The sequence below is a fragment of the Natrix helvetica genome, assembly GCF_964273705.1.
Source record: "Natrix helvetica genome assembly, chromosome: 1".
Taxonomy (NCBI): domain Eukaryota; kingdom Metazoa; phylum Chordata; class Lepidosauria; order Squamata; family Natricidae; genus Natrix; species Natrix helvetica.
This window is the reverse complement of record NC_138548.1, coordinates 134650864-134678101: the sequence shown is the minus strand read 5'-3', so window position 1 is coordinate 134678101 and position 27238 is coordinate 134650864. Positions and strand designations below refer to the sequence as shown.

The window sequence follows — 27238 nt, the reverse complement described above, 5'->3', positions numbered from 1 at the left end:
CAAAATTACATTATGCAACCTTATATAATTCTTTGAAGAAGGTGCAGAAGTTTGTCTTGAATTATCACAGGGGTGGGCTGCTGGGGGTTCACAGAGGTTCAGGAGAACCTCTAGCTAAGATTCTGTGTAGTTCAGAGAACCCCCATATCCCACTCCTGGCTGGTCCCGTCACCCTTCCCCTCCCAGGAGTCTCCACGCGGCCTGTTTTGGATGCAGGTAAGTGCAAGATGTACATGGAGACTCAGGGAGGGCAAAAACCGGGCCTACTCGAAGTAGGGCCTGGGGGGGGGGGTGTTTTCACCATCCTGGAGGCTTGAGGAAACCCTCCAGAGCCTGGGGAGGGCAAAAATGCTCTCCCCACTGTGGTGCAGGAGGCTGACATGGCCACACCCATCATGGCCACGCCCACCCAGCAATCGGATAGAGAACCCCTTGCTAAAATTTTTGAAGCTCATCCCTGATTATCTGGGATTCTTCAGAATGCCTAAGAATGCTGATAAATACAATGCTCTGTGTTGAGATCAGGTGGGAATTTTCCCTGGTTCTAATTTCTGCAACCCAGGCTAAGACTCTGTGAGAAACCAGTGTTTTTCTCCCACTCCAGGACATTTTTCCAGTGGAATGAGCAGTCTGAGAGACCATTTTGGTGTACTAATGAAGGTAACAGACTAGAAACTGGGAGACCATGAGTTCTAGTCCCACCATAGGCATAAAGCCAACTGGGTGAGTTACTCTCTCTCAGCCCTCGGATGCTGAGTCCAGCCCAACTGTTGGTATTTTGGCTACTACCAGAAACATGTACTAATAATGTCTTATTTTTTGGCCAATGACAAAGCCAACAAAGGGGCTTCATTCTGGCAATTTAAAGTTTGGTCTAGATGTGGAAGAAAAAGAAGAAGCAGCCCTAGGAAAAAGACAAAGGCAATCCAATTCTGAAATCTTGCCAAGAAAACTGCAGGGACATCCCAGACCAATTATCAGAAGTCAACCCTGTCTCAAAGAAATACCTCCCCCCCCCAAAAAAAAACCCAGAAAGAAAGAACAGCCTACACCCTGTGTAGTTCAGATAGCCTTGTTGACCTGAGAGGACTGATAGATCAAGCAACTTGAGAGCAACTTCTCCTCTTCAGAAATTATACCTGCATGCTCAGTCATTAGTTGAATAGAAAATGGAGCTGATTCTAACACCATATCTGCATATGCAAAGGAGAGGGCTTAGTTGTCTCAGAGCCACTCACACATTGGTTCAATACTTTGCCATGATTTTTAACAAGGGCTAAAAGTTGTTGATGGTTTCTAAATGAAAACCGTTTTGGATATAATTGTGCATAGCTGCATGCTTAAGAATTCTTTGTTAAATTAACTTTCACCAAGTTGACACTCCTGCCCTGTCTGCTTTTTCCCTGCATTAATCTGAAACTATACCTTCTGCTTCCATTCCCTTGCCTGACTTTGGAAGCTAGGATAATCAGCCAGAAGAGTCACGGTAGCAGATGGCAAGAAAACTCCTGAGGAGCCAAAGTCCTATTTTCATGCAAATGGCTTTGGTGGCTAAAAAAATAAGGAGCAGGAGGCAAAATCACTCTTATATTAAAGAGACGGATTCAATTGTTTATAAACACCGTGCTTGGGATATACTTTATTAAGTATCAGATAAGTCGTTTATTGCAAAGTAATGAACATGGGAGTGAATGTCTGTTGATGTTAATTTTCTGTCGGTATAAATCCCATCTGCTAAGTGCTTTCTGAAAAGTATTTTCCTGAATCCCCAATGAGTTAATATCATGGTTAACAGTTAACTGGAAATATAAGATGAATTACTATAGCTTAAATTTTCTAGCATCTCCAAGTTTGCTCTGAAAGGCTGATGATGTTTTGTTTAATTTCTTGAGTAGGAGGCTAGACTAGTTGAACTCCAAGATCCCTTTCAGCTCTACAATTCTGTGATTCAACTATAATTCCACACTTTTTTTATAAATCTACTATGATATCTTTCCCTAAATACTTTCTGATGGCATTTAAATAGTCAAATATTTATGGAAGGGAGCCTAGACATTCTGGAATCATTTGGATGATGGCCACATCCAAAGTGTACATGCATAAAGCAGGACATCAAGGTTTGCCACATGATTAATTGACTAACTGATAATGTTCTTTTTCCAATTCTAAACATACTTATTAGAGACCGAGAACATACTTTCAAAAGATCTTATTTACAATGGTGCTGCTACTTAATTAAATTTAGATTAATTTGCTTATGAGTATCGCAAACAACACCAAAGACAAAACATTTTATATTGTTTTTCATCTAACAAGAGGAATAAATTTTTTTGCCAGATAAGATGAAGCTAATGCTTTTTTAAAAAAAAAATGTACATGCAACATTTTAATCAATTTGCAGATTTTTCTGTCGGGCTGGTCAGGTTAGAAACAGACACCACAAAGACTATAGGAATGCTCCATTATTGTTGTTGGATACAATAACAGAATCTTGAAAATCTGTCAGAATTTCTCTGTCCTACCTTAAAGAGAATCAAGACAGAGATATTTTGAGTCTCCTCACACTTTTGCCTTCCCAAGATCACCATTTATTTTCTCTTTTGTAAAATTACTATTATTAATAATATTCCATTTTCAAATCAACATACCTTTATTGTTTTTATATTTCTTTTTCATGGGGAACGATTTAAATACAACAAATGAAAACATTTAAAAGGCAAAATTCTGTAATTACGAATATATTCCAGACTCATCTGATTTTATAAAAAGTCTTTTAAAGGGAAACCAAACTTTCAATGTTCATCCAAATTGTCCCTAGAATTTTTTTCATTTCCTTTCTGTTAACAGCCTAGCTATTCCTCTGCAGTAGCTAAAGCCTGCTTATGGGGAAAATTGAAGAACCCAGAGAGCTCACTATGGGTGAGATTAGTCACAAACTATTCACAACTTATTTTATTTTAACTAATTATATGCCATCCACTCCCATTTGTAGCTCTAGGGAAGTTACTAATATCAGTTTCCTGTTTTAACCTCAGTTTACTGTGACAGATAGTCTTAATGATGTTCGGTGATATGTGCATCCATTCAGATGTTAATACAATACAATTGTTTATTTAATCATTTTGGTACACTGCCACATTGCAGTTTATAAAAGCATTAAGCGAACTAAATATATTGGTAATCAAACATTTGTATCTTATCTTCACAGATTCAGAGATTCTTACAGAGCTAATAGATGAATGGTAGCTCCATCCATGTCCTTACTTCATATTATATACATTTTTAATATGTGCATAAATAAAGCCAGAATGAGGCCATAGTTCATAATCCATCTGAATGGGTTAGTGGATCATCCACAAAGCCATAGTAAATGAAGTTGGCTCAGCTTTTGAATACTTGAGGTGAATGAGTTAATGAGTACATATATAAGGTTCTGCAAGTTTAGTCATAAACTATTCACAAGTTATTTTGCATTTAAGTTACAGTGGCACCAGTGGTGGGTTTCAAAACATTTTAGAACTTCTTCTGTAGGTGTGGCCTGCTTTGTGGGAGTGGCTTGCCAGCCATGTGCCCGGGTGGGAGTGGCTTGCCAGCCATGTGACTGGGTGGGAGTGGCTTGCCAGCCATGTGACTGGGTGGGCATGGCCAACTTGTTAAATGTGGTGAAACTCACTTAACAACACTCTTGCTTAGGAACCAAAATATTGGCTCAGAAACTCTGGCATTTGAAGCACGCAAGTCTTAAAGCTGTCAAGTTACAAGACCCTTGCACACCTAACCCTTTAGAAAAAGAAACCCCAGGGATGTTCAAACTTGACAGCTTTAAGACTTGTGGACTTCAACTCCCAGAATTCCTCCTCTCGCTCTTCATCTTGATGATGTGCGGACGGACGGGTGGAGGGAGCTGGAACCGGTTCTAAACGGCACTGTAGATTTGTGGAACCTCTTCTATAGAAGAGATTAGAACTGGCAGGAACCCACCCCTGAGTGGCACTGTAAATAGTGACTTAATGACCATTTTTCACACTTAAAGCATCTCCATAGTCACCAGAGTTGTCCAGAGCTGCTTTTGAACTGGAGCAGAATTCTTATGTGAATATGTCAGTTGAATTTAGTTTCTGTTCAGTTTCTCTTTTTCTCTACTCATGAATTTTCATTTTTCCTCTCCTTATCCATTAACTCTGGTTGGAAGGAGTGGAAAAAGGTTTGCTTTGTAAATGTTTCCCAGCAAAATTTATAACCAAGTTAGTCTATGTGCCCCTCCTCTGTTTATGGCTTTCCATTAATATCTGACCAGTCCAAATGGAAACAAAATGCTGGATTAAGTGGGACTTTGCAAAGTATCAGAGTGGCAGTCAGGCCTGTCTGAAGATTGAAATGATCTTCAGTCCAGTCCAGGAAGACTTATCTGATGTGCTGTTGTCAAGCTTTGGAGATAGCTAGGTCAAGAAACAGATACCCAGAAATTCCAGGAATGTGATTTTATTATTGTAAGGTGTAACAGCAGAACCTGAAGCCTGACCAAATTCCTGTCTGTTCCCTGTTCTACATACAGTCCTTGGCTTACAACCATTCATTTAGTGATCATTCAAAGTTAAAATGGCATTGTAAATAGTGATTTAATGACCATTTTTCACATTTACATCATCTCCATGGTCACATGATTAAAATTCAGATGCTTGGCAACTGGCATGTATTTATGACAGATACAGTGCCCCGGGGTTCTATGATCACCTTTTGCAATCTTCTGATAAGCCAAGTCATTGGGCAAGCCAGATTCAACCCTAACTCTAACTTAACAACTCCAGGGATTCACTTAACAATTGGCAAGCAAGGGGCAAAATAGGGTAAAACTCACTTAACAACTGCCTTCCTTAGCAACAGAAATTTTGGGCTCAATGGTGGTTGTAAATAGAGGACTACCATATTAAACAAAATCAAGGGATGGTTTTTTCCGAGTTTCTTTCTGACACGCACTTCAAACTCTGAATTGTATGATTTCTTCTCTGTGTCTCCTCAAAAATAGATGTTGCTGTGTCCTTTCCTACTTTAAGAGCATTTTCTTACTTCCCCAACATGAACTCTAAATTCCTTAATAGTTCTGCACATTGCAGCCTCAAGCAAACTAGAAACAATCTTCATGTGTGTGTTGTGGATATTTGCAAAATATACATAATACATCAGTAGCTTTCTCACTGCTCACCCAGAGTCTTTGTATAAGTCTTCATCTTCCTCAGACATGTCAGTCACAAAAACTACCCTTTGACACTTCAAGAAACACAAGTAAAATATGTTTTACTTGTGCTCAATGTCACAGTTTTCTTTAGGAAATAAACAAGATACTTTTGCTTGCTCTTTTCCTTCTCCAACGTATGATGCAATGTAAAAGGCACCGAGGAGTGGAGAATTCATTCATTCCTTTTTCTTCTTTTTTTTAGAGGCATGGTGTGAAATGATAGAAAATATGCAATATTTGCAAAGTCTCAAAAGCTGGCCTTTATAAAAGACAAATACATTGAAAGCTTTTCTTGCTGCCTCCGCTTTCTATAAAGAGTGTGAGGAAATGTCATTTCCTCTACTAACTGAACAACATCAACTTATATTAATTACCAAAATACATCCACATTTGGGGACTTCCATTAAATATGCAGACTTGAGTTTTGCATTATGCAAATTGCATAACTATAGAAATAAGCTTCTTTCTTAGGTCCATGATGCATGCTTAATTTAACTAAGGCATTTTAGGCCATAATCAGACACTTCTGTAAATCATAAAATCATAGACTTGGAAGCTATCCTTCCCAATTTATCAAGTTCAACCCCCCTGTACACTCCAGGATTCCTGACATTATCCCCAAGAGATGTTTACCCAGCCTCTATTTGAAAATGAAGAGGCAGAAACCACTTTATGCAGTGACTTATTCTACATCCAGATTCCCATCCAATTATTATATGTACAGATGGTCCTCAATTTATGACCACAATTTGGGGCCAGCATTAGCATTGCTAAGCAAAGCAGTTCTTAGGTGAGTTGCACCTGATTTTACAATCTTTTTTGCTAAGTGAATCACTGCTGTTAAGGGATTATGATACAATCATTAAGCGACTCTGGCTTTCCCCATTGATTTTGTTTGTCAGAAGCAGGCTGTGAAGATCGCAGCAAATGGTTATTACTGTAAATACAACCCACCCCGAAAACAAACCCTAGCCTGACTTTCACATCTGCGCCTAAATTAAGCCCTACCCCAGCGACCCAGGGACGCTGCAACAGTCGTAAATGCAAGGACCAATCATGTTACTTTTTTCTGTGCTGCTATAACTTCAAATTGTTGTGAAACAAATGGTTGTAGGTTGAGGCCTACCTATACACTTGTTTGTTTGTGTACTGCCTCCTCCCTTTATTATGTAGCTAATACCAATTCCAGCCTGGATGCCTACAGCAGCAGTTTTGTATTGATCCAACAGAGGGTATCCAGATAAATTATTGCCTACTACATTGGGTGTGATACCAATGATACCAAGATAAGTTAAAAACTAAGATGAATTTTGAAAAGGTAACAATTGCTGGACTGATAATATCTTGGATGTCTCCTATATTTTATAGGCTTGTAGCTTAAGAAAGTTTCTTACACCCACTAAAGACAATTTTTGTTCAGTGAGTAATGAATGCTCTAAGATTATTGGTTACAGACATAAGCCTTAAGGCTCAATTAATATTTTAAAGTCTCCATGATTTCACTCTGAACTTAACTTCCCTAAGGTACATTCCTTTAGTAAGATTTTTTTTCCAGTTAAGAAGCATTTCATTTCTAATATCTAACATCAGCTTCCCCAGCCCCATGTTTTCTAGATAAAAAAATTGGAACTCCAACTTCCAGAATGACTCCTGCGTATCTAGAAGTATCAGGCTGGGGCAAGCTAGTTTAATATGTCTTTTGGTGACCTAAACAATTCCCAAATATTTTCAGCTATTCCACTAAAAAATTTATCTCGCGAACTGATTTTGCTCTGGTTCTTCATTATTACATTTAAGACCTTTTATTTTATGATATTGTTGATAAGAGGAGCTAGCATAGGCCACTTCCTTGTTAGACTTGTTTTAATGCTCACAATGTATTCTTGGGCAGTCTGTCAATTTATGCTGTATTTTAGAGAAAATCTAGCCTAAAAAAATCAACGTCTTCAGAGATTGTCATATACATACGGCTGCATGTGCAAGTATTGCAGATTAAAGGACAAAAGCAAAAACTAGATTTTATGATCTTTTTTTGATGTAAAATTCTATTTTCAGACTCCAGCTAGGGTACTTCATATTTATATATTTTCTCGTTAAAAATTGCTTGAATACTAAAAACTACTCATTCACCTCTTTATTTTTGTCTTTTTACCACATTATATCAATAGTATCAAATATACATTTAAAGCAGCAACATACAGGAGGGGAAAAAATCCTTTTAATATAATTTTTATTAAAACATTTTAAAAAGAAGATAAAACAGATTCAAAATGTTATATAGGAAGGGAAAGGGAGGGAGGAAGATACAAAGCAATGGCTTCTGATATTCCAAACAGCAGTTATAAATTCAATTATATTTAACCTCTGTCTCTAAACTTATCATATTACTCTTCTTCGAATAATTTATCTTAAAATCAATGATGGAAATAACAAATACATTTTAACACAAAATTTCAAAGTATATTTATATTGCATTTAAAGCATTTATAATCCATAATTAAAACTAGGATGTTAGAAAAATGAATTCCAATACCACCCAGCATGGAACCATTTTCTGTGTCTTATTATGCCTGTTGTGGCTTTTGTTTGGTCTCGTCTATCATTGTCACTTCTATTTGTATTTCTTCCTTTAAATTTTTCCCAAAAATGTTTTTCTTTCTCCACAGTGTGCAGGCTAAATCTCTGATGTTTAAAAATAAAAATAATCCCTTCAAACTTATCCCATCTAAATGGAAGTTACATTTGTTTGTTTAACCGTCAAGAAAAAAATGCTCTTTTTTCTTATGCAGTGTTTTAATTAGAATTTCTCTAAGTACAATTCCATCTATATTATCAATTCTCAACCTAGCATTAAAATACTGCTGCAAAATTTGATCTCTGGTCTTCTACCTGACTAAAGGCACAAGGCTATCCCATGGAACTTTCTTAAATTTGCAAAATATATATTAATCTTATAAATCTTGTCCATCTTCGTACCATTGTCTTTTTCCTCTCAATTAAAATAATTAGAGACTTAACAATATTTTGTCTAATATCTTCTCCGTGTTCTGGAATTGCTCTAAGTCTAAACCTTAAACAAAATTATTTTCCTCTCAGTTCCAGTAATACCACACCATCCAAATCTTTCTCCATTTCACTATTTATAACTTCTATCTTGCTTTCCAAAACTTCCACTTTGTCAGTAATTTGTTCTAAGTCTCCAATCAATTGCCCTACTTCAATCTTCTTAACTTCTTCTTTGACATCTTTTTTTATCCCTGCAAATCCTTTTTCCATTTCTGTTTTTACTGTTGTAGTCATCTTTTTGCCAAATTCTTCAAACATCTTCTGCAATAAATCTGGTGAAATGCCCTTATCTGTAAGCTGTTCTAATGAACCCCTGAATCCTTCTGCCAGGTTAGCAGCTTTTCTTGTAGTTGCTATGGGAAGAAAGCAAGAGCATTTCAGTTATTATGGTGAAAGTAAAAGAATGGCTGCTCTTTTTTCCTGATTTGCTTCTCTCTCTTCTACACCTTAGTCTCAGTTAGCTCTCCATAGTTACAATCCCACTCATATTATCACCTTCCTATGTTAATAATAAATTAGAATTAAAATCCTTGAAACTTACCATTTTTATTCCAAAAATAGAGAAAATATAGAGCTATTTTGGTCAGGTGGTTAAACACCAAGCTAGAAATCAGAAGAGTGCAAATTCTAGCTCTGCCTGAGGTATGAAAACTGGCTGGGTGACTTTGGGCCAGCCAGTGAGTTTCTCTAAACGCAACTCACCTCACAGGCTGTTGTCATGTGGAAAATAGGAGGAAGGGGTATTAGATATGTGGGCAGCTTTGCGTTACTAATAAAAATAATAAAGAAGGGATAAAGAAGAAAGAAGGCACCCACCAAGAGCCTTTGATCTTCACTGCCATTTGAAATAGCTCTTTTAGGTTGTAAATTAATTAAATTGTAAAGTGATTAAGAAAGTAAGGCTTTTTTCTGTCAAATGCCCAGTTAAGGATGCACAGTGATTATTGGCATATTATAGGTGAAGGACATGTTATAGATCCCTCGGCTCCCGAGAAGCTCGATTTGTGATCAACCACAAGAAACTCAACTCCTCTGGTCTGTTAGTGAGGAACAGCTCCTCCAGAGCACAAAGTGTCGATCCCAAATATCTTTCCTTGCCTCCAGAGAAATATTTGTCAGTGAGAAACTGGCTCCTGGCTGGCAGTTCCATTGCAGTGCTATCACCACTCTCAGACCGATGTCTGACTCGCCATCAATCCCCTCCCAGACGTGGCTGAAAAAAAAATAACAATAAAAGAAAACAAAAACAGTATATTAATAGCCCCACTTAAAATGTTGAAATCTGTCTAGTTATGAATGGTTGTCAAACATCTCTTGTGATGCTGAATGGCTAGACCATGTGAAGTTTTGGTCTACATCAAATTTCTTACATCAGAGATTGTGATAGCTGAACCTTCCTTGGCAAGGATTTCCAGAATATTTGAGACGACCCATCCTCAGAGGTCTTCTTTCATGCCCATCCCAAGTCTGTTTCAAATGTTGATGAGCTGTGAAGAAGGACCTCCATCAATGCAGGCATGCATGGAGGAATAACCTTTGTATTAAACTGTGTTAGAAGAAAAGAAAAGGGAGTTTCATGCCATAAAACTACTCAGATTGTTTGTAAGCAGTGAAAGTTTTGCAACATCTTTTAAAAAATGGATTTTGTGATGCATTATAAACATTTGAAATATGATTTTCAATAGCCTAAATAATTAAGGCTCTTATCAATGTCACACATTTATATTTATTTATTATTAAATTTATATTCCATCCATCTTGCTGATTGTACAAATGCAGTAATTTTTAAAAAAAAAAATTATGACATGCAAAGAGATTAAGAAGCACTGAGACTTTAGGAATTGAAGAGACATTAATTAATAATAATAATAATAATAATAAATTTTTATTTGTTAGCCGCACCCTCTCCTAAAGGACTCGGGGCGGCGTACAATAAAAGCACATAAAATATACAAATGAACAATACATATACAGATAAAAATAAATACATACACGTACGTACACATATACATGGAGGAGGTAGCAAATATATAAAATAGAATTTAAAATTGACAATTTAAAACACCCTCAATTAAATTACAAGATTTAAAAAACCCGTCAGGAGCGGTAAGGTAAAACTATGGTTGAGCCAGGCCAGCTAATTGGAAGAGGTGGGTCTTGAGCTTTGCACGGAAGGAGCGGAGGTCAGAGGTAGTCCTGATATCAGGGGGGAGGTCATTCCACAGGGCTGGGCCCATCACAGAGAAGGCTCTGCTCCTAGGCGTCGCCCCCCGACACTGTTTGGTAGACGGCACCTGGAGAAGTCCCTCTCTGTGCGAGCGAATTGGTCGTAGGGATGTATGGGGCAGGATGCGATCCCGCAGGTAGCTAGGTCCTGTGCCATGGAATGCTTTAAAGATCGTAATCAGAACCTTGAAATGCACCCGATAGACCACAGGAAGCCAGTGCAGCTCGCGCAGGAGAGGTGTCACATGGGAGTACCTTGTACTCCCCATAATCACCCGCGCGGCCGCATTCTGGACCAACTGCAGTCTCCGAGTGCATCTCAAGGGAAGCCCCATGTAGAGAGCATGGCAGTAGTCCAGGCGAGACGTCACCAGCGCATGAGTGACTGTGCGTAAGGCATCCCGGTTCAATAGGGGGCGCAATTGGTGCACCAGGTGAACCTGGTGGAACGCCCTCCTTGCCACGGCTGTCACATGGTCATCCATGGACAGCTGGCATCCAGGAGGACGCCCAAATTGCATGCCCGCTCCACGGGGGCCAGTTGTACGCCCCCAATGGCCAAAGATGGAAGCAATTGGTTGAACCGGGGGGCCGGAACCCACAGACACTCCGTCTTGGAGGGGTTGAGCTTGAGTCGGTTGCCATCCATCCAATTTTAATTACTGCACATTATCCCTTAAAGTTGCTGTTTTGAATTACAAGAGAAGCTCTTGGGACAATGAGCGATCAAAGGTACAGTGGGCCATATCCTACATTTCAAAGAGAGGGATTGCAGTAGATGGAGCAAGGAGAACATCCGCCTGCATGGGGCAAAGAGGATTGAGAGACCCTTTCTTAAAACAATTTTAAATAGCTAAAACTAGTTTAAGGCTTTCAGTACCATGTTGATTTGTTTTCTCCTCACAGTGGTGGGAAGCTCTACTATAATTCTTCAGCCAGTGTAGTTCATGGTCCACAAGGTGCCAATTGCAGGCCTCCCACCTATAGTTTATAACTTCTCCATATGAGTGGTAATTCAGGATTCCAGACTTTATGCTTCTAAAGGGGGTGATAAATGTTTCCCTTCTGCTTACTGCTTACTACCCCCTTGCAGCTCTGTGTGTGTATTAAAAAAAAAACTCATTTATTTATAAGATTTATAAGGCTGCCTAACTCAAACTGCCAGTGTCTCTGGGCAGCATACAGCCGCCCCCCCCAAACCCCCCACCAGTTAACAATAAAGCAAAGCATCCCCTTATCCATACAACATTACATGTCAACAATATACTGTGATATACATATCATTATCTCTGAAGGAAATGGACAGTTAAGAAGTGTGTGTATTTTTTTGTGTGTGTATTTGCATTCTTGCAATTAATGTTATTTAATTAGGGAGAGTTGAGGATTATTTAATTAGGGAAATTTGAGGATTACTTAATTAGGGAGGTTTGAGAGAAAGTTTCGAAAGTTTGGTAGACCTAGATGTTTTTTTTAAATTTATTAACTTTTTAATCACTTTTATTACTTTATAAGTAACACAAGGTGGCGAACATACTGTACCTAATACTCCCTTCTCTTCCTATTTCCCCCATAATAATAATCCTGTATGATGGGTTGGGTTGGGCTGAGAGAGAGTGACTGGCCCAAAGTCACTGAGTTGGCTTTCATGCTTAAGTTAATACATACTAGAATTCCCAGCAGAGACTGCATCATATATTTTTGTGGATTGGGTAGGGTGGGTTAGGCTGGGCTGAGAGACTGTGACTGACCCAAAGACTGGGGAAGCATGCAGAAAGCGAACTGGCAGCAACCCACCCCTGACTACAACTCACAGTCTCCTAGTTTCTAGGCAAGCACCTGAACCATTACACCAAATAGTAGCAATGTAGATACTAAATCTAAGAAGCTATATCTCATTCTGTAAAATCTTATGGAGACTGAACCATTACACCAAATAGCAGCAATGTAGATACTAAATCTAAGAAGCTATATCTCATTCTGTAAAATCTTATGGAGACCGATTAGAAAATATTGCACATGTGTGCACATCTTGTGATTTCCTGTATAAAAATTCATTTCTAAATTACTTTAGGGTAACAAACCTATATTACTTCCTGAGGAGGGTCACTTTGTAAAAGGAAATTAACATTCATCTGAAAAGCTTGAATCCTAAGCAAATCTTTTATGAGCCCCAAATAAAGATAACTAGTATACACAAGAGCTCCCTACAGCTTGCATAAAATTAGTGGTTGCTAGAATACTGAGATGTCCCCAAAACCATTTTTTCCAATGCCAAGTGGTGATTTAATTTTAGATTATTGGCTTGCACTGGCTGCCAGCTTCTGTTCAGGTGCAAATCAAAGTGTTGATTATCACATTTAAATATCTACATGGCATGGGGCCAGGACTGCCTCTCCCTGAGGGTATCTGTTCACCCACCCAAGTTTGCATGCTCTAAGGTCCCTTCTCTTAAATATTGCCACCTAGGTTGCTTAGGAAGTGTGTCTTTTCTATAGCTCTGCGGAAGACCCTTCCCCTAGCAATCCAGTGCACCCCCATCCTTTTAGCCTTTCCAAAGGTTATAAAGAATTGGGTGTTCCCCCAGGTGCTGGGTTAGAATGAGGGTGTTTGGGCTTGGTTGATGGGAACATTTCAGGAGGATGACTGAGGTGCTTGTATCTTTGCTTTATGGGGTTTTATTTTGGGGGGAAGGGGGTATTATGAGCCACCCGGAGTTTTGCTCTCAGATAGGTAGCCATACAAATCTTTTAAATCAATAAAGTCTTGATTTTTTATCTGCTCTAAGCAAGATTGAGTTGCTTAGATTCATTGTTTTATAACATTTTCACTGATTGCAACTTTGCCCACAATGAATAAGTTAACTTAAAAGCATATTAATTTTATTTTCAAAGAATTTTTTTAATTTTATTATGTCTGGAACATTTTTTTCTGTGTGAAAAGGATGTGGAATGCCTCTTCTATGATGCTTGTTTAAGTGTTATTTCCTGTGTTTTTAAAGTATGAGTTTTTAAATTAGAAACTGACATTCTAACCATGATTTTCCGACACCTTTGTGCTATATTTGTGCTTTACTATTCACCCACGTTTAATCTGCTTCTCCACATTAAGGCAATTATAATTTTTAAGATACAGTGGCTGACCCCATAAAAGAACTATAAAGAGTTATTCTGATCTCCTCTGCCTTGCATCTTCCAAGGAGAAATAAGTAGTATGAAATGTTATACTTGGGAATCCTTGATTTTGCTTTGAGATTTGAAATTGCTCAGATGTGCTCTGTTCTCTTGCCTATTTTTTAATTACTACCAACTCATTTTTTTAAAAATGTATTGCCCTCCCTTGGATGCTCAATGGGTTTGTCTGTTTAACGGATTGTATAAAACTACTGCAATATGTGCCATTAAATTTTGTGGTGACTTTTTACAACCATATGGATAGATTTTCTCTATGAGGGCTGGGATTTTTGAGTGGAATTTATTCACTTCTCTACTAATTTTTCCTCCCCTTATCTTAAAGAGCCAAGTAATTCTGTCTTGGAACAACTAGGTTACTTCATGCTTCAATGCCTGTTTGGTTATGCTGCTTCTCTTTGTCTGATCTGTCTGGTCAGTGGCTCCAGGCAACTACTTTCCCCCTTATTCTGTTCTAATTTACTCTGTACTGTGGATTAGAACAACATAGGGTGACCTAGCTTGACATATCAGTCTACACACACACACACACCCCAAAAAAAACCCACACACATTTGTTTCAGAGTCCTTGGGTTGAGAACTTCAGAGTTTTTCCTACATCGTTATTTATCCTTGATAGGTATGATTGAACAGAGCTACCACAGAAGGACCATTTCTCCTTACTTCTTCCATTACTGTGTTTTGTTTAGCCACAGAGCTCCTCAAGGGCAACAGAGTAGAGTATTGCTTCTTTTTGCTCTTTATTTGAAACTGCTGAGAGATTGTGCCTAAATTACAAAGTAGGGATCCCTTTTGAATAGGAAGAACAAATTGAAGACCCATAAAAGAAAACCCTTAACCTGGCAACTGAAGGAAATTGATACTTGATTTCAATGTACTGCTTTTGGTAAGAGGTGGTGTTGATTAATATTGGTATTAATGGTATCAATGGTAATAATTGGCATTGATGGGTATGGTATGGGTTGTACTATGCTGTTCGAGACAAGCTGTGTCATTTTTAGTACCAACTCATGGATTTTCAAATATTCCTGAATATATTCCTATAAAGGTAAAGGTTCCCCTTGCACATATGTGCTAGTCATTTCCGACTCTAGGGGACGGTGCTCATCTCTGTTTCAAAGCCGAAGAGCCAGCGCTGTCCAAAAATGTCTCGATGATCATGTAGCCGGCATAACTAAACGCCAAAGGCGCACGGAATGCTGTTACCTTCCCACCAAAGGTGGTTCCTATTTTTCTACTTGCATTTTTAACATGCTTTCGAACTGCTAGGTTGGCAGAAGCTGGGACAAGTAATAGGAGCTCACTCCATTATGGAGCACTAGGGATTCGAACCACCAAACTGCTGATCTTTCTGATCTTTCTGGGATCGTATTCTGCCCCATACATCCCTGCGACCAATCCGCTCGCACAGAGAGGGCCTCCTCCAGGTGCCGTCCACCAGACAGTGTCGAGGGGCGGCGCCTAGGAGTAGAGCCTTCTCTGTGGCGGGCCCAGCCCTGTGGAATGACCTCCCTCCGGATATTAGGAATACCTCTGACCTCCGCTCCTTTCGTGTAAAGCTCAAGACCCACCTTTTTCAAGTTGCTGGCCTGGCTCAACTTTGATCCAACTATATCGCTCCTGACGGGTTTTTTTATTTGGGGTATTTTAATTGCATTCAATTTATTTAGGGGTTTTTAAACATTGTGTTTTTACTTGTTTTTATCTATCAGTTCACCTCCTCCTTGTATATGTCGTGTATATGTCTTGGTATATGTTTTGTTATATGTATGTCGATATATTTATTTCCTATGTTTTGTTGTACGCCGCCCCGAGTCCTTCGGGAGAGGGTGCGGCTAAGAAATAAATATTTATTATTATTATTATTAACAAGCTCAGCGTCTTGGCCACTGAGCCACCGTTTCCCTTTGATTACTGTAGATTACTTATATAAATGGGTAAAGAAAGCATTAACTTATATTAGCCAACAATGTATTTACAAGTGGCTCTAAATACCAGCTTCAAATTTATTGCAGTTAAGGTAGATGAAAAGTTTTCGTTAGCAGCATCTGGATTCAGTTTAAAACTTTCTGCAACATATTAACCATAGTCAGAAGGGATCCATTCCAGGCTGAAAGTGTACTGGCATTGCTCACCTAAATAAGATCTAATTTGACCTGTGACTTTTACCAAATTTTGAACGTTTTAACCAGTTATTTTCTTTAATAAAAATGGCTAAAAATGGAGCCCAATAGTTACATAAATAAATACACCATTGAGTACCATTTTTTAATTTAAAAGAGATTAATTACAAATTGCTTATATAATGTTACATTAGAAAGGCAACTATTATATTTTTTTAAAAAAATTGATAATTTTCTATTGGTTTATTCCTGCTCTTTATGTTTATCTAACCTTTATAAGTGGTTTTTCCAAAATATATTTATTTTGTAGGAAATTGGATTCTGCATATTATTATTTACAGTATTTTACAATATTATTATTTATTCTTTGATTAGATGGCCAAAGCAGCACTTTATTATCCTTTGGGTTTGAAATAATAGTGAAAAAGATAGGGGGTTTTGTTTGTTTTTATTGGGGAGAAATAGTAGCTTTCATTAGCCTGCTAATTTGGCCATTTTGAAACCTTCCTTGCAGGTGAAACTTTGTTCTAAAATAAATTTGTTTCTGCTGCTGCAATTCGGCATATTTGACAGCTGTTGCATAAGAAAGTGTGGGTGTGAATAATTAGTTTTAGAACTTCTGGTCAATGAAAGAACACCAATCTCTTTTTCTTTCCCCACCAGAGAGTGCCTGGGCGCAAGGGACCCGTATTGTGGCTGGGATAAAAAGCAAAAGCGATGCACAACCATTGAGGATAGCTCCAATATGAGCCTCTGGAGCCAAAATATTACCGAGTGCCCTGTAAGTAAAAACCTAAAATCAGGAATATAAAAATGTATGACACATTTTCCTATGAACTAGTCTTCACAAAATTGCTGCAGCATTATGGCATCCCTGGCAGGTGGATTAACTGATTGCTAGAATTCCAATTTTTTCTGTTCATCTGCATGAGGACTGATGGGGAAAAACCTAAATGCATCCCGTTTGCTTACAGTGTAGAGACCCAGGCATTATGGCAAACCTTACCACTGTTTGAATTTGGTTCAAATTCCAGAATTGAATTCAGTGTTGTTCATACAATTACTTTCGGTGCATTTAATCAATTTTTTTTATCGACAGCAATTGCATTTCTGGAAATTGGTGGGGGCATAGGAAAGTCTTGAGATCTCATCCAAAGTTTTCAGCAGGCTGTCTCTGGCTCAGGGTCCTCGAGTGTAATTTATTGTGGACTTTTTGTCTCCTAGAGGAGAAAAAAAACCAAGAAATAATTCTAGGCTTCTTAATTTATTAGACATATTGTAAGATAACTTGATCATTTAGACTGATAATTGGTTTCAAACAAAGTGCTGAAACAGCAGAGTGGCATTAAAGTGATAGGATTTGCATGGGGCCTGTGAACAGTAACTCCACCAACTGTGATCAGGAATTTGTCAGTGACTCCCTTGAATTTGTCTCATGGAGAAGATGGATGCATATTGGAAAGAGAAAGGCAGTCTTCGAGAGGAAATGACTAGTATGGACAAGTCAGTTTCTTCCACATTTTTTTTTATGCGGAAGAATCCATTCTCATCACAGGGAAGTTGCAGAGCAGATTCCATCTTCTCTCAACATTAGCATAGCCAGGCCGAGCTGTAGGTGCAGAGGTACCTCTCCATTCTGAATCAGCCCCTCCCAGCCTAAGCATACATTTAATAAGATAGATGTAATGAATTATTATTGATACTGTTTTTGCATTCCATTTTGCAAGGCTGATTGATAGCTAAATTGCAGAGGGGTGTTTTGTGCAGCTTGCCGACTTGGATTTAAAGTTGCAGTGCCGGGATTTTTCCTGTCCGTAATAACCTTGGTCACTCCTTTCCACCCCACTCCCACTCCCCATGTAGCATTAGTTATTCCTTCTTGTTTCCTTTTTCCATATCGTTTTAAAGTATTGTCTGCTTATAGCCTTCTCCTGCTGTTCTTGGGATATAATGTTTATTGACTGCCAGGTGTTGTTATCTTGTCACAGCTTAATGCCTCTGTCTGTTGCTAGGTGTATGAGGTGTTAATCCTTTCCCTGAAACACAATGTCTGGTGGGAAGCCCCCTCCTTTCTTAATCAGTCTTCCATGGTCGCCGAAAATAGCCTGTTGCGAGTCATTTGGGTTTTAGAAATGACACAAGAGATGGGAAGGGTAATGTTTAGATTTTAAGACACAACCAATAACAGCTGCCTTATGTCTTAGAAATAGGGATCTCTAAGATGCATATTCAAAAGGTTGATTCAAGCGATTCTGCTTTGTGTAATGGATGGTGACGGGCTGGGTACAGACAATATGTGCAACTAAAAGCCAGCCACTTTTATGACTTAAGCACAAGCAGCATCATGACCTCACCTTTTTTCTACATGCATCATGGCATTGCAGCCCTAAAAGGATACAGATTGCACCATAATGCTGCTTCCATCATATGAATGAAAGTGGCAAGAAGTCACTGGTCTTGAAGCAAAGTTGTGAATTTAATTTGTTCTTGTTTCTCAGATATTTATCCTGTCTTTCTTATTATTTATAAATAATTCAAGGTGGTGATAATACTCCTCCTATTTTTCCCCATAATAAGTCCATGACAGGAGTTGGGCTGAGAGAAAGTGAGTGAGTGATTCATCCAAAATCACCCAGCCAATGTTTCATCCCAAAGTGGGACTAGATCATCTCCTAACCACTAGTCCAAACTTACAATTGCCTGTGAAGATGTAGAGCAGCGGTTCCCCAACCTTTCCGGCTCAGTGGACCAGCGGTGAGGGGAGGGTTTTGCATGCACACACTGCTTTGGCCCGGTTCCAAATCGGCTGTAGCCCGGTATCGTGGATCAGGGGTTGGGGTTCAGGAGCTATTTATTTACCACAATGCCCAGGACAATACAAAAATGGTGCTTCCGATGCCACAGAGACAAGGTATGAGTTGGAAATATGACTCTGGGATATTCCCATTCCTAAGACCTGACCAATCAGTACATTGTCATCAGTACCAAACAGAACTGCAGGTGCTATCTTACTCTTCTCACTTGGAACATAGAGAAGGAATGAGAATGCTTCAGCCGTTTCTTCCAGCAGAAAGATTGGGGAAAGCTGTGTAAGGGGTAATCACAGGAAGCGATACAAGATGGAGTGCTCATTCCAATTAGAGTTCCCTTAATGTAACTCCCCTTGCTTCTCCTCTGCATTCCATACCCAAGGCAGCAAGTGCAAAGGCACCTTGAGCAGCCATTAACACATCAACTGGCAGTCATCATGGATTATTTCGAAGTGGATTAAGACTTAATTGAACAGCACTGATGTGCACCGTATGCGGCTATCTCTTTAACCATCAGCAGGGGAAATTACTTAACACTGCTGTAAGGAAGAGTGGTCAAAAGAAAGGGAAACCTAGATGATGCAGTAATCTAATTCCCTACTTTGCGGTATAGCTACCCATTTTGCTAAGATGTGATCAGAGCTAAATGCAGAATACATGACTAGAGGCTAGTAAAGGGAGACAAAAGACTCCCAGCTAGCACATATACCCATCAGTGCAGATTTCAAAACATCTTTAAGCTAACAATAGATAATCTTTCAAGTTGGGACTTGCTACTCATTTATTATAGTTACATTCCTACTCTTTGCCTAAAGGATCAGTGCAATCTCCCTTGAGTTTACAGAGCCAACCCTAATTTGAATCCCCAGAAAAAATTACTGAAAGGGGCTTCAGACATTTTGGGGGTATTGGACTGGATATTTCCTAAAAGAATGGAGGAAAGAAGCCTGCCACAATCAATGAACCTGCAGGTTGTTTATTTATTTGCTTCTAAGGTTGTGTCAATTTTCTGTAGTTAGTCGAAGACCTTCCTGATAAATTCAGGTGACTGGAAAAGGGCAGTTTTCTTATCTAAGTTTTCTTTCCAGGATCAAATTGCATATTAGATACCAATCTCTCATCCTAAAACCATATTGCATGTATTTAAAAATTGCCCTTTTGCAATCTACTACCTAGTGTATTTTTTGACTATGTTAGGCAAGCATGCCTCATTAATTATACTAATCCTTTGCATACTGGAAAATCCCATGGGGCATCATTGTATTAAAAATTGAGATAAATGGGGTGAAAGGAGAGGGCTAGGTATTGCAATGAGTCTTGCAAGAATGATACATTGCAATTGTGGATATCTTAGATATATTTTCTGTTGTGAAATGCTTGCCTTCAGATTGAGAACATGTTAGGATTTTAAGGTTATATTGAGGACATACAGTTTTTTCCCCCTTTCCTAGACTGATTCACTATGATAAAATTCCCTTTTTATTATTAGGCAACTCAACAATGACAAAATGTGGTATTCCTGAAGGAAGGGGAGAAAATGAGAAATATTTGAATGCTTCTAATCTATAACAAAGAAAATGTTCAAGCTTCCTTTACCAAAACCAAGGAAGAAACAGAAAATCCACCTCCTAGTGTGTGTCTTGACATGTCCTTCCCAGTTGCATAAATGTCTACTCAACTATGATTCTGGCCCTCTCTATAAATGTGGTCCTATCCACCAAAAAGTTGCCCTCTCTGTCTTAGTTAATGTTGGAATACAAAAAGATTTCTTTTTTGAAGACCAAAATTGTAGAAAGAAAAATATTTGTTTGAAAATACTCAGACCTCAAAGTTAAATTGTTGTCTGAATAGACCCTGAAATTTCTTGCTTTCAAATAGATAATCTGTGTTTCTGTTCCTCATTTCTGTCCTATAACTTGAACCTTGCCTCTGTGGAGTCCTTGATGCTCTCTGAGCTTAGTTGTTTGCTTGTAGCTATTTCACTACCTGACTAGGCAACATCATCAGTCTTAGTGAATGTGGGGTTTGCTCAGTGGTGCGATTCAAATAATTTAACAACTGGTTCTCTGCCCTAATGACCAGTTGAGTAGGCATGGCTCGATGGTCATGTGAACATGTGGGTGTGGCTAATTCAATGTCACTCAGGTTGATGGGTGCTTCACCTTAGCTGTTACTATGTAATAAGGGTTAAACAGAGAGGCAGTTTCTATAAGCATGGCAATAAAGATTAGGCTAGAAACAACGCCAGGATGTTTCTTTTCTGCCTTCCTTATAGGACTAGCCCTGTAAAGTGGGGGAAAAAAACAAAATAAGATTTATTCCAACAACCGGTTCTCTGAACTGCTTAGAAAGTTAATAATCAGTTCTCCCGAATAGGTGCGAACTGGCTGAATCCCACCACTGGTTTGCTCCTTGTGCATATATAGTAACTTGCCCTGCCAGTTGTTGTACTTTGGGTGAATCATGTGGTACTGCATGCTGGACCAAGTACAGCTTCCAGACTGTCTTCAAGGGTAATCCCATGTACAGCATGTGGCAGTATTCCAAGCAGGAAGTGAATAAGGCCTGAGTGACTCGTGCATACAATCAATTACATATTCTTAACAAATTCCCAGAAGACTTTTACAATAAAGATTGTACAACAGATCCCACACTTAAAGAGATATTAATTTCCTCCTATTACTATAGGGCCAGTGCCAACTTGGCTAATTTAATTTAATTAGTCAGGATTGGCAGAGACTGAGCATACATTGTCCACCTTCTTGAGCTGCACAAGTTGAAAAAAAAAGGGTATTTGTTAACTTTACACAACTCTTTCCATCCTGCATGAATGTATAATATTTCTAAGCCAAGGAGTTCAGCTGAACAGTAGGTAGAATACAGCAGGGAAGACTGCACTGTCTTCTCTTTGCTTATTGTTTGCAGGCTGTTGAATTACAGTGTGATGAAAAACAAAGCTTTGGAGCAGATGTTTAAGGTCCTTCTAACTTCAGTGTAACGAACATAATGACAGATCTAAATTACTTCCATGTTATATCTTGTAGTTTTTAGATGCAAGATGGAGGCTCAAAGGAAGTGCCAGGGGAGAACTTGGCCATGGCCAAGTGAAGAAGTGAGAAATAGGAAAGAACAAATTATGATTTGCGGTCCTTGTTTTGTAACTATTTGCCTCCAAAAGAGACTCCATGATGCTTTTATGAGGTGGAGAGAATATCTCTCTGGCCTTCACAAAAATCAGTAGCAGGTGCTGTAGGGTAACGTCCCTCTTGTTTGCAAGAAAAGTAGTTATTTTTGCTGTAAGGCATCTCTTTGCTACAGTTATAACTTCCAGACATGACTTTTCTTGTACAAATACTCTCCCTGAATTCACCACTTTTTTTCATAGAGGAGTCTCTAGGCCTTATGGTTTTCTATTGTAGCCTGTATTTTCTGTAGTGCTGTTTTCCCTTTTTTCCCTTCCCCAAAAGTCTGTAAAAAAAAAAGAGAGAGAGAGACTGGTTACAGGGTGAATTTGATTAGGAGTGCAACAAACTGTTTGTCCTGATCACCATCTGTGCTTTCTGGGGAAATCATTGTTGTATGTAGTGAGAAGATAAATGGATAAGAGAGAAAGAAGCCCATGGAGGATTTCCCTGTCTTTCTTTGTACTGGGGAAAGATGAAAGCAATATCCCACAGGAGTGCGTTTTGAGAGTCATAGAAGCAATGGTCAATTTGATATAGCAAACATAAAGGACTCAAGCAGTAAATATGTAAAAAAAAATGAAGATTGTCGTCACTATATTTTTAACTTCGGCACATCAAATTCAGAATTTCCTATCAAAATTTACACAGGTTCTTCCATCCACCATAAGCTACAATGTTAGAAAGTTCATTTTGGTTCTAACTTCAGTATATATAAGATGCATTGACTGTGTAGCACATTGTGAAGAATAATTGATCTTCTTGATTTGTTTTCTGATTGTATCTGATTGTTTGCATGAGCTAAGAATGCACTGAAGCATGGTATTGTCTGAAGAGTCAGAGGAAAGATTCAAGGCTTCCTGGCTTTACCCGCATTTGTTCTTATCGTAGCTTATGCATTGCGTAGACTTACCGTACTAATTTTTATTTCTTTTAATTAGGTGAAAAATTTGATGGTGCATGGGCAGTTGGGGACCTGGTCTCCATGGCAACCATGTGAACACTCAGATGGAGATAGTACAGGTTCCTGCATGTGTAGATCACGATTGTGTAACAGCCCTCAGCCACGGTGTGGTGGACGTGACTGTGAAGGAGCCAGGATAGAGATTGCAAATTGCTCAAGGTACTACCTAATGTTTGGGTCTCGAGTCACCAGATGGATGGAACTGTCCCTTTCACCAGGTTATGAATTTCCACTATATTACACCTTGATCCAACATGCTTATAAACCTTAAACCTGAGGAAGGCAGTCTACAGAAAACTATGCAAGGCCGTAAATATTTATTATAGCAAAGCTATGAAGTTGATAGATTATTGGTAATTTGAACCCTTTTCAGATGATTGCATTAGAACACTGCCTCTGAACTAAATCTGTCTCATGGTTGTATCAGTACATTAAAAAATAAAAAAAGCTATATCTTTTTTCCTGATGTAATATCACATCTTGTTATCAAGTGGCCTTTTTCTCATGTCATGTGAGTATATGCTAGTGCAGCGATGGCGAACCTTTTTTGGCTCGCGTGCCATAAGAGGGGAGCGCAGGGGGGTCATGCGCGGACACACCCATAATTCAATGTGTGACCACCAGTGCGCATGCGCGCATGAGAGGCGCTCCCCCCATTTTTCCATGCTTTTTTCGCCCTCCCCAGACTCCAAAGACTTTATAGGAGCCTGGGGAGGGCGAAAACAGCCTCCCCTTCTGGTTTGCTCATAGGGTCCTTTTTAGTCCTCCGGAGGCTTCAGGGAAGCCTCCTGAAGGTCCCTGAAGCCTCCGGAGGGCTTAAATCGACCCTACGAGCAAACAGGAAGTCTGTTCCCGAACTTCCTGTTTGCCCATAGGGCTGGTTTTTTGCACTCCGGAGGCTTCAGGGAAGCTCCTGAAGCCTCTGGAGGGCCTCTGAAGGGGCGGGGGAGGCTCTTTTTGCCCTCCCCAGGCTCCTATAAAGCCTCTGGAGCCTGGGGAGGGCAAAAAATAGCTTTAAAAAAGGCTGAACTTAGCTGGCCAGCTGACAGGGCAACGTCTCACATGCCCTAACAAATGGCTCCGCGTGCCACCTAGGTTTGCCATCCCAGTGCTAGTGTCTTTGCATTAGCTATTAAAATACTTTCTAAGTTTTCCCATTTAAGATGAGATACTTACTACTATGAGTCTCTTGGAGTGCAAGGTGATCAAACCGGTCAGTCCTAGAGGAGATCAACCCTGACTGTTCTTTAGAAGGCCAGATCCTGAAGATGAAACTCAAGTACTTTGGCCACCTAATGAGAAGGAAGGACTCACTGGAGAAGAGCCTAATGCTGGGAAAGATTGAGGGCAAAAGAAGAAAGGGACGGTGGAGAATGAGGTGGCTGGATGGAGTCACCGAAGCAGTAGGTGTGAGCTTAAATGGACTCCAGAGGATGGTAGAGGACAGGAAGGCCTGGAGGGACGTTGTCCATGGGGTCACAATGGGTCGGACATGACTTCGCAACTAACAACAACAACAACCTCTGGAATAAATACAATACTTGATTGTGTTCTTCATCACCACCATCACCATCAGAATTTCCAATCTCATCTACTTAAAGGCAGCATTCTTAGTATGTGAAGAATTTGGAGGAAGAAAATGTGGTTTTAAAGGCTGTTCCAACCACTGTGATAATCATAGGGCAGAGTGATATACACATTACTCCTGGCTTATTAACACTGGATAGTTTGGCCATTGTATCATTGATACTTCCAAATGGTTTCATGCAAATAAATGAGCTGCCATGTAAAAAAAGGCCATTAAATTTAGCACCCTAAAAAATACTATTTTTCAATCTGTGCTATGTGAGACGCTAGCATTGGGACTCACACACCAAGCTCTGGCTTCCCCATTGTGCTTGGCTGCAGAATTATTTTCTATACTATTTGGAACTGTCATCATCCAAGATAGGGACATTTTCCATAAGAAAAATAATGGCAGGGGGAAAGGGTTAATGGACTCCATTAGGGCTGTAGTCCCATCCCAAATTAAACAATTATTATCCCAACACTAAAAGGCATTTTGATCTTGGCAAGGTATACAAGATATTTTGTTAAGAGACATTGTGGTTATGTTTAGCCCACAATTGCGTTTGATTAATTTATAATTGATTCATTCATAACTACAAGGACGTAGCGGCTCAGTGGTTAAGTTGCTGAGTGTTAGACTGTTAAAATTCAACATCTGAATGCCGTGAAACAGAATGAGCTTACGTCACTTATCTCAGCGCCTGCCAACCAATCAATTTGAAAGCATGCAAATGCAAGTTGATAAATTGGTACCACATATAAGTATGTGGGAAAGTAATAGCATTCTATATTTCACCATACTGTGCTGTGGCTACATGGTCCTGGAAATGTCTCCGGGCAACACTGGCTTTTTGGCTTAAGAAACTTAAAAAACTGAGATAAGCACTACCGCCTAAAGTTGGTCACAACCTCCCAGTTGAATCACCCTCCATCTTCCCAGTTCATTACTCCTCCTGTGTCACCTATGTCTCAGTATGGCTATCTTTTTCAGCAGACTTTCTTCATTAAATCCAAACCCTTCAAGATTTGAACTAGTTCCAATGTCTTTGATAAAGAATATGGTATTAGCTCCATTAATTGTATCAGTTCTAGCACTACCTCAGTATGAAAACAAAGGTAATGTGCTTGTTTAAAAGAAAACAGAATCAATGAAAGACATGAAATTTGAAACTTGGAATATTAACTTTTCAAAATCTGGGACTATATCTTTGAGCGAGTAAAAGATATGGATTTTATACTGAAGAATGGTGTGAGGTTATTAATGAAAAAGAAAGTGGTCCATTTTTTTCGGTATCATTGGTGAGGTGTTTTGGTACTGAAGTAGCAGTTCAAACACATCCCTTCTGATGGCCTAGGTCAGTGATGGTGAACCTTTTTCTCCTCAGGTGCCAAAAGTACGTGTGTGCCCCTGTACCCACCCCCATAATTTAATGCCCCCCCACTGCCCCACATGTGTGCGTGACACCCCCCCCCACCCGCTGCCCTGTGCATGCATGCACGGCTTTCTTGGAGCTTGGGGAGGGTGAAAATCGCCGCCCCCACCCCCCGGAGGCCCTCCAGAGGCTGGAAATGGCCCATTTTCTGACTTCTGGTGGGTCCAGTAGGTCCGTTTTCTGCCCTCCCCAGGCTCCAGAGGCTTTCAGGGAAGCCTCCGGAGGGCAAAACACGGCCAAAAATCAAGGCTGAAATGCGCCCACTGGAGCTGACAGGGCAATGCCTTGCGTGCCCTCAGAAATGGCTTTGCGTGCCACCTGTGGTACGCGTGCCATAAGTTTGTCATCATGGGCCTAGGTCACAAATTCAAATTTAATTCTGTGAAGTTACCTGAAAGTGTACAATGGCTAGCGGGTGCACCCAAGCTATTCTAGTATTATGTGTTCCTGACATGTTTATGTTATCAGCTGATCAGATGATACCTTTTAGAGATGAAGGCATGCATATCAATGCATAAATAAACACATAAATTGATGCATCCACAAGTGTGCATTTACACCTCCCTTCTAATACCTGTGCACTCTTCGGGTAGTTATTGGTGAAAAATATGTTTAGTATCATTATAGCAAGACAAATACACTTCATATGCTGCTTTGGGTGCCTTGGCAGTTTAACTGTCATACTTGAAGGAGTTTAATTCATCTTTCTTTAGGATGCTATACATACCTGTGACAAAAGTAGCTAGCGGAGACATGGAAAATTCCTTTGCTGTGTGGACATTTCTTGTGGAGAATGTTTCTGCATATTTCAACCTAGATTAGTTCCTCTGCAGAATCTGTTCAGCCAGTTTTTGCTTGACTGACATAAGAGCAGGTTTGATTTGAATCTCCCTGGGAAGGAATGGCTTTCCATCTCTTTGCTAGAGAATATTAGCATTTGGAATAAAATTACTAACAGGCAATAGAACTTTATTAGTTACTTAGACTCATAATATGCAAAGGTGTGTTTTGTGCTTATGAAAATGGTGTGATGGATAATTATTCTGATTTTCTGAAAAAGAACCTGGTGCTGAAAAGATTTCTCAAAATCTCCCACTGATTTTATGACTCACCTGAGATATGAATATCTATCTTCTCTCACTCCAGGATGACACATGATTAAAAACATAAAAGTTTGTTTAGATCTTCTAGATCCTTTTTTTAAAAAGCAGTTTATATAGCTGTTACAACTCCACCATGTGGAACATCATTTTCTCTGCAAGAGACATAAGAAACTTGGTGTAATAATTAAATTATTTCCAGCATGGTTGATCAGTTAAATGTAGAATACCATAAGATTAGTCTGTAGGAAATAGATGAAAAATGTATTTAGTGTTAACATTTAGTAACTATTAGGAAATACAGCCATGTGATCATCTTACATTCTTCACAGGTCTACAAT

At 39.3% G+C, this 27238-nt stretch overlaps 1 protein-coding gene across 9 annotated transcripts in view; it reads left to right on the top strand.

The window, feature by feature from the left end:
- The window catches only part of SEMA5B (semaphorin 5B), a 532760-nt gene that overhangs the window by 464343 nt on the left and 41179 nt on the right, over positions 1 to 27238 (top strand). For all 9 annotated transcript variants that reach the window (XM_081938785.1, XM_081938788.1, XM_081938787.1 and 6 more), the window contains 2 exons: positions 16503 to 16620; positions 22773 to 22954. In XM_081938785.1, the coding sequence (XP_081794911.1) occupies positions 16503 to 16620; positions 22773 to 22954 (300 nt within the window). The remainder of the gene's footprint in view (positions 1 to 16502; positions 16621 to 22772; positions 22955 to 27238) is intronic.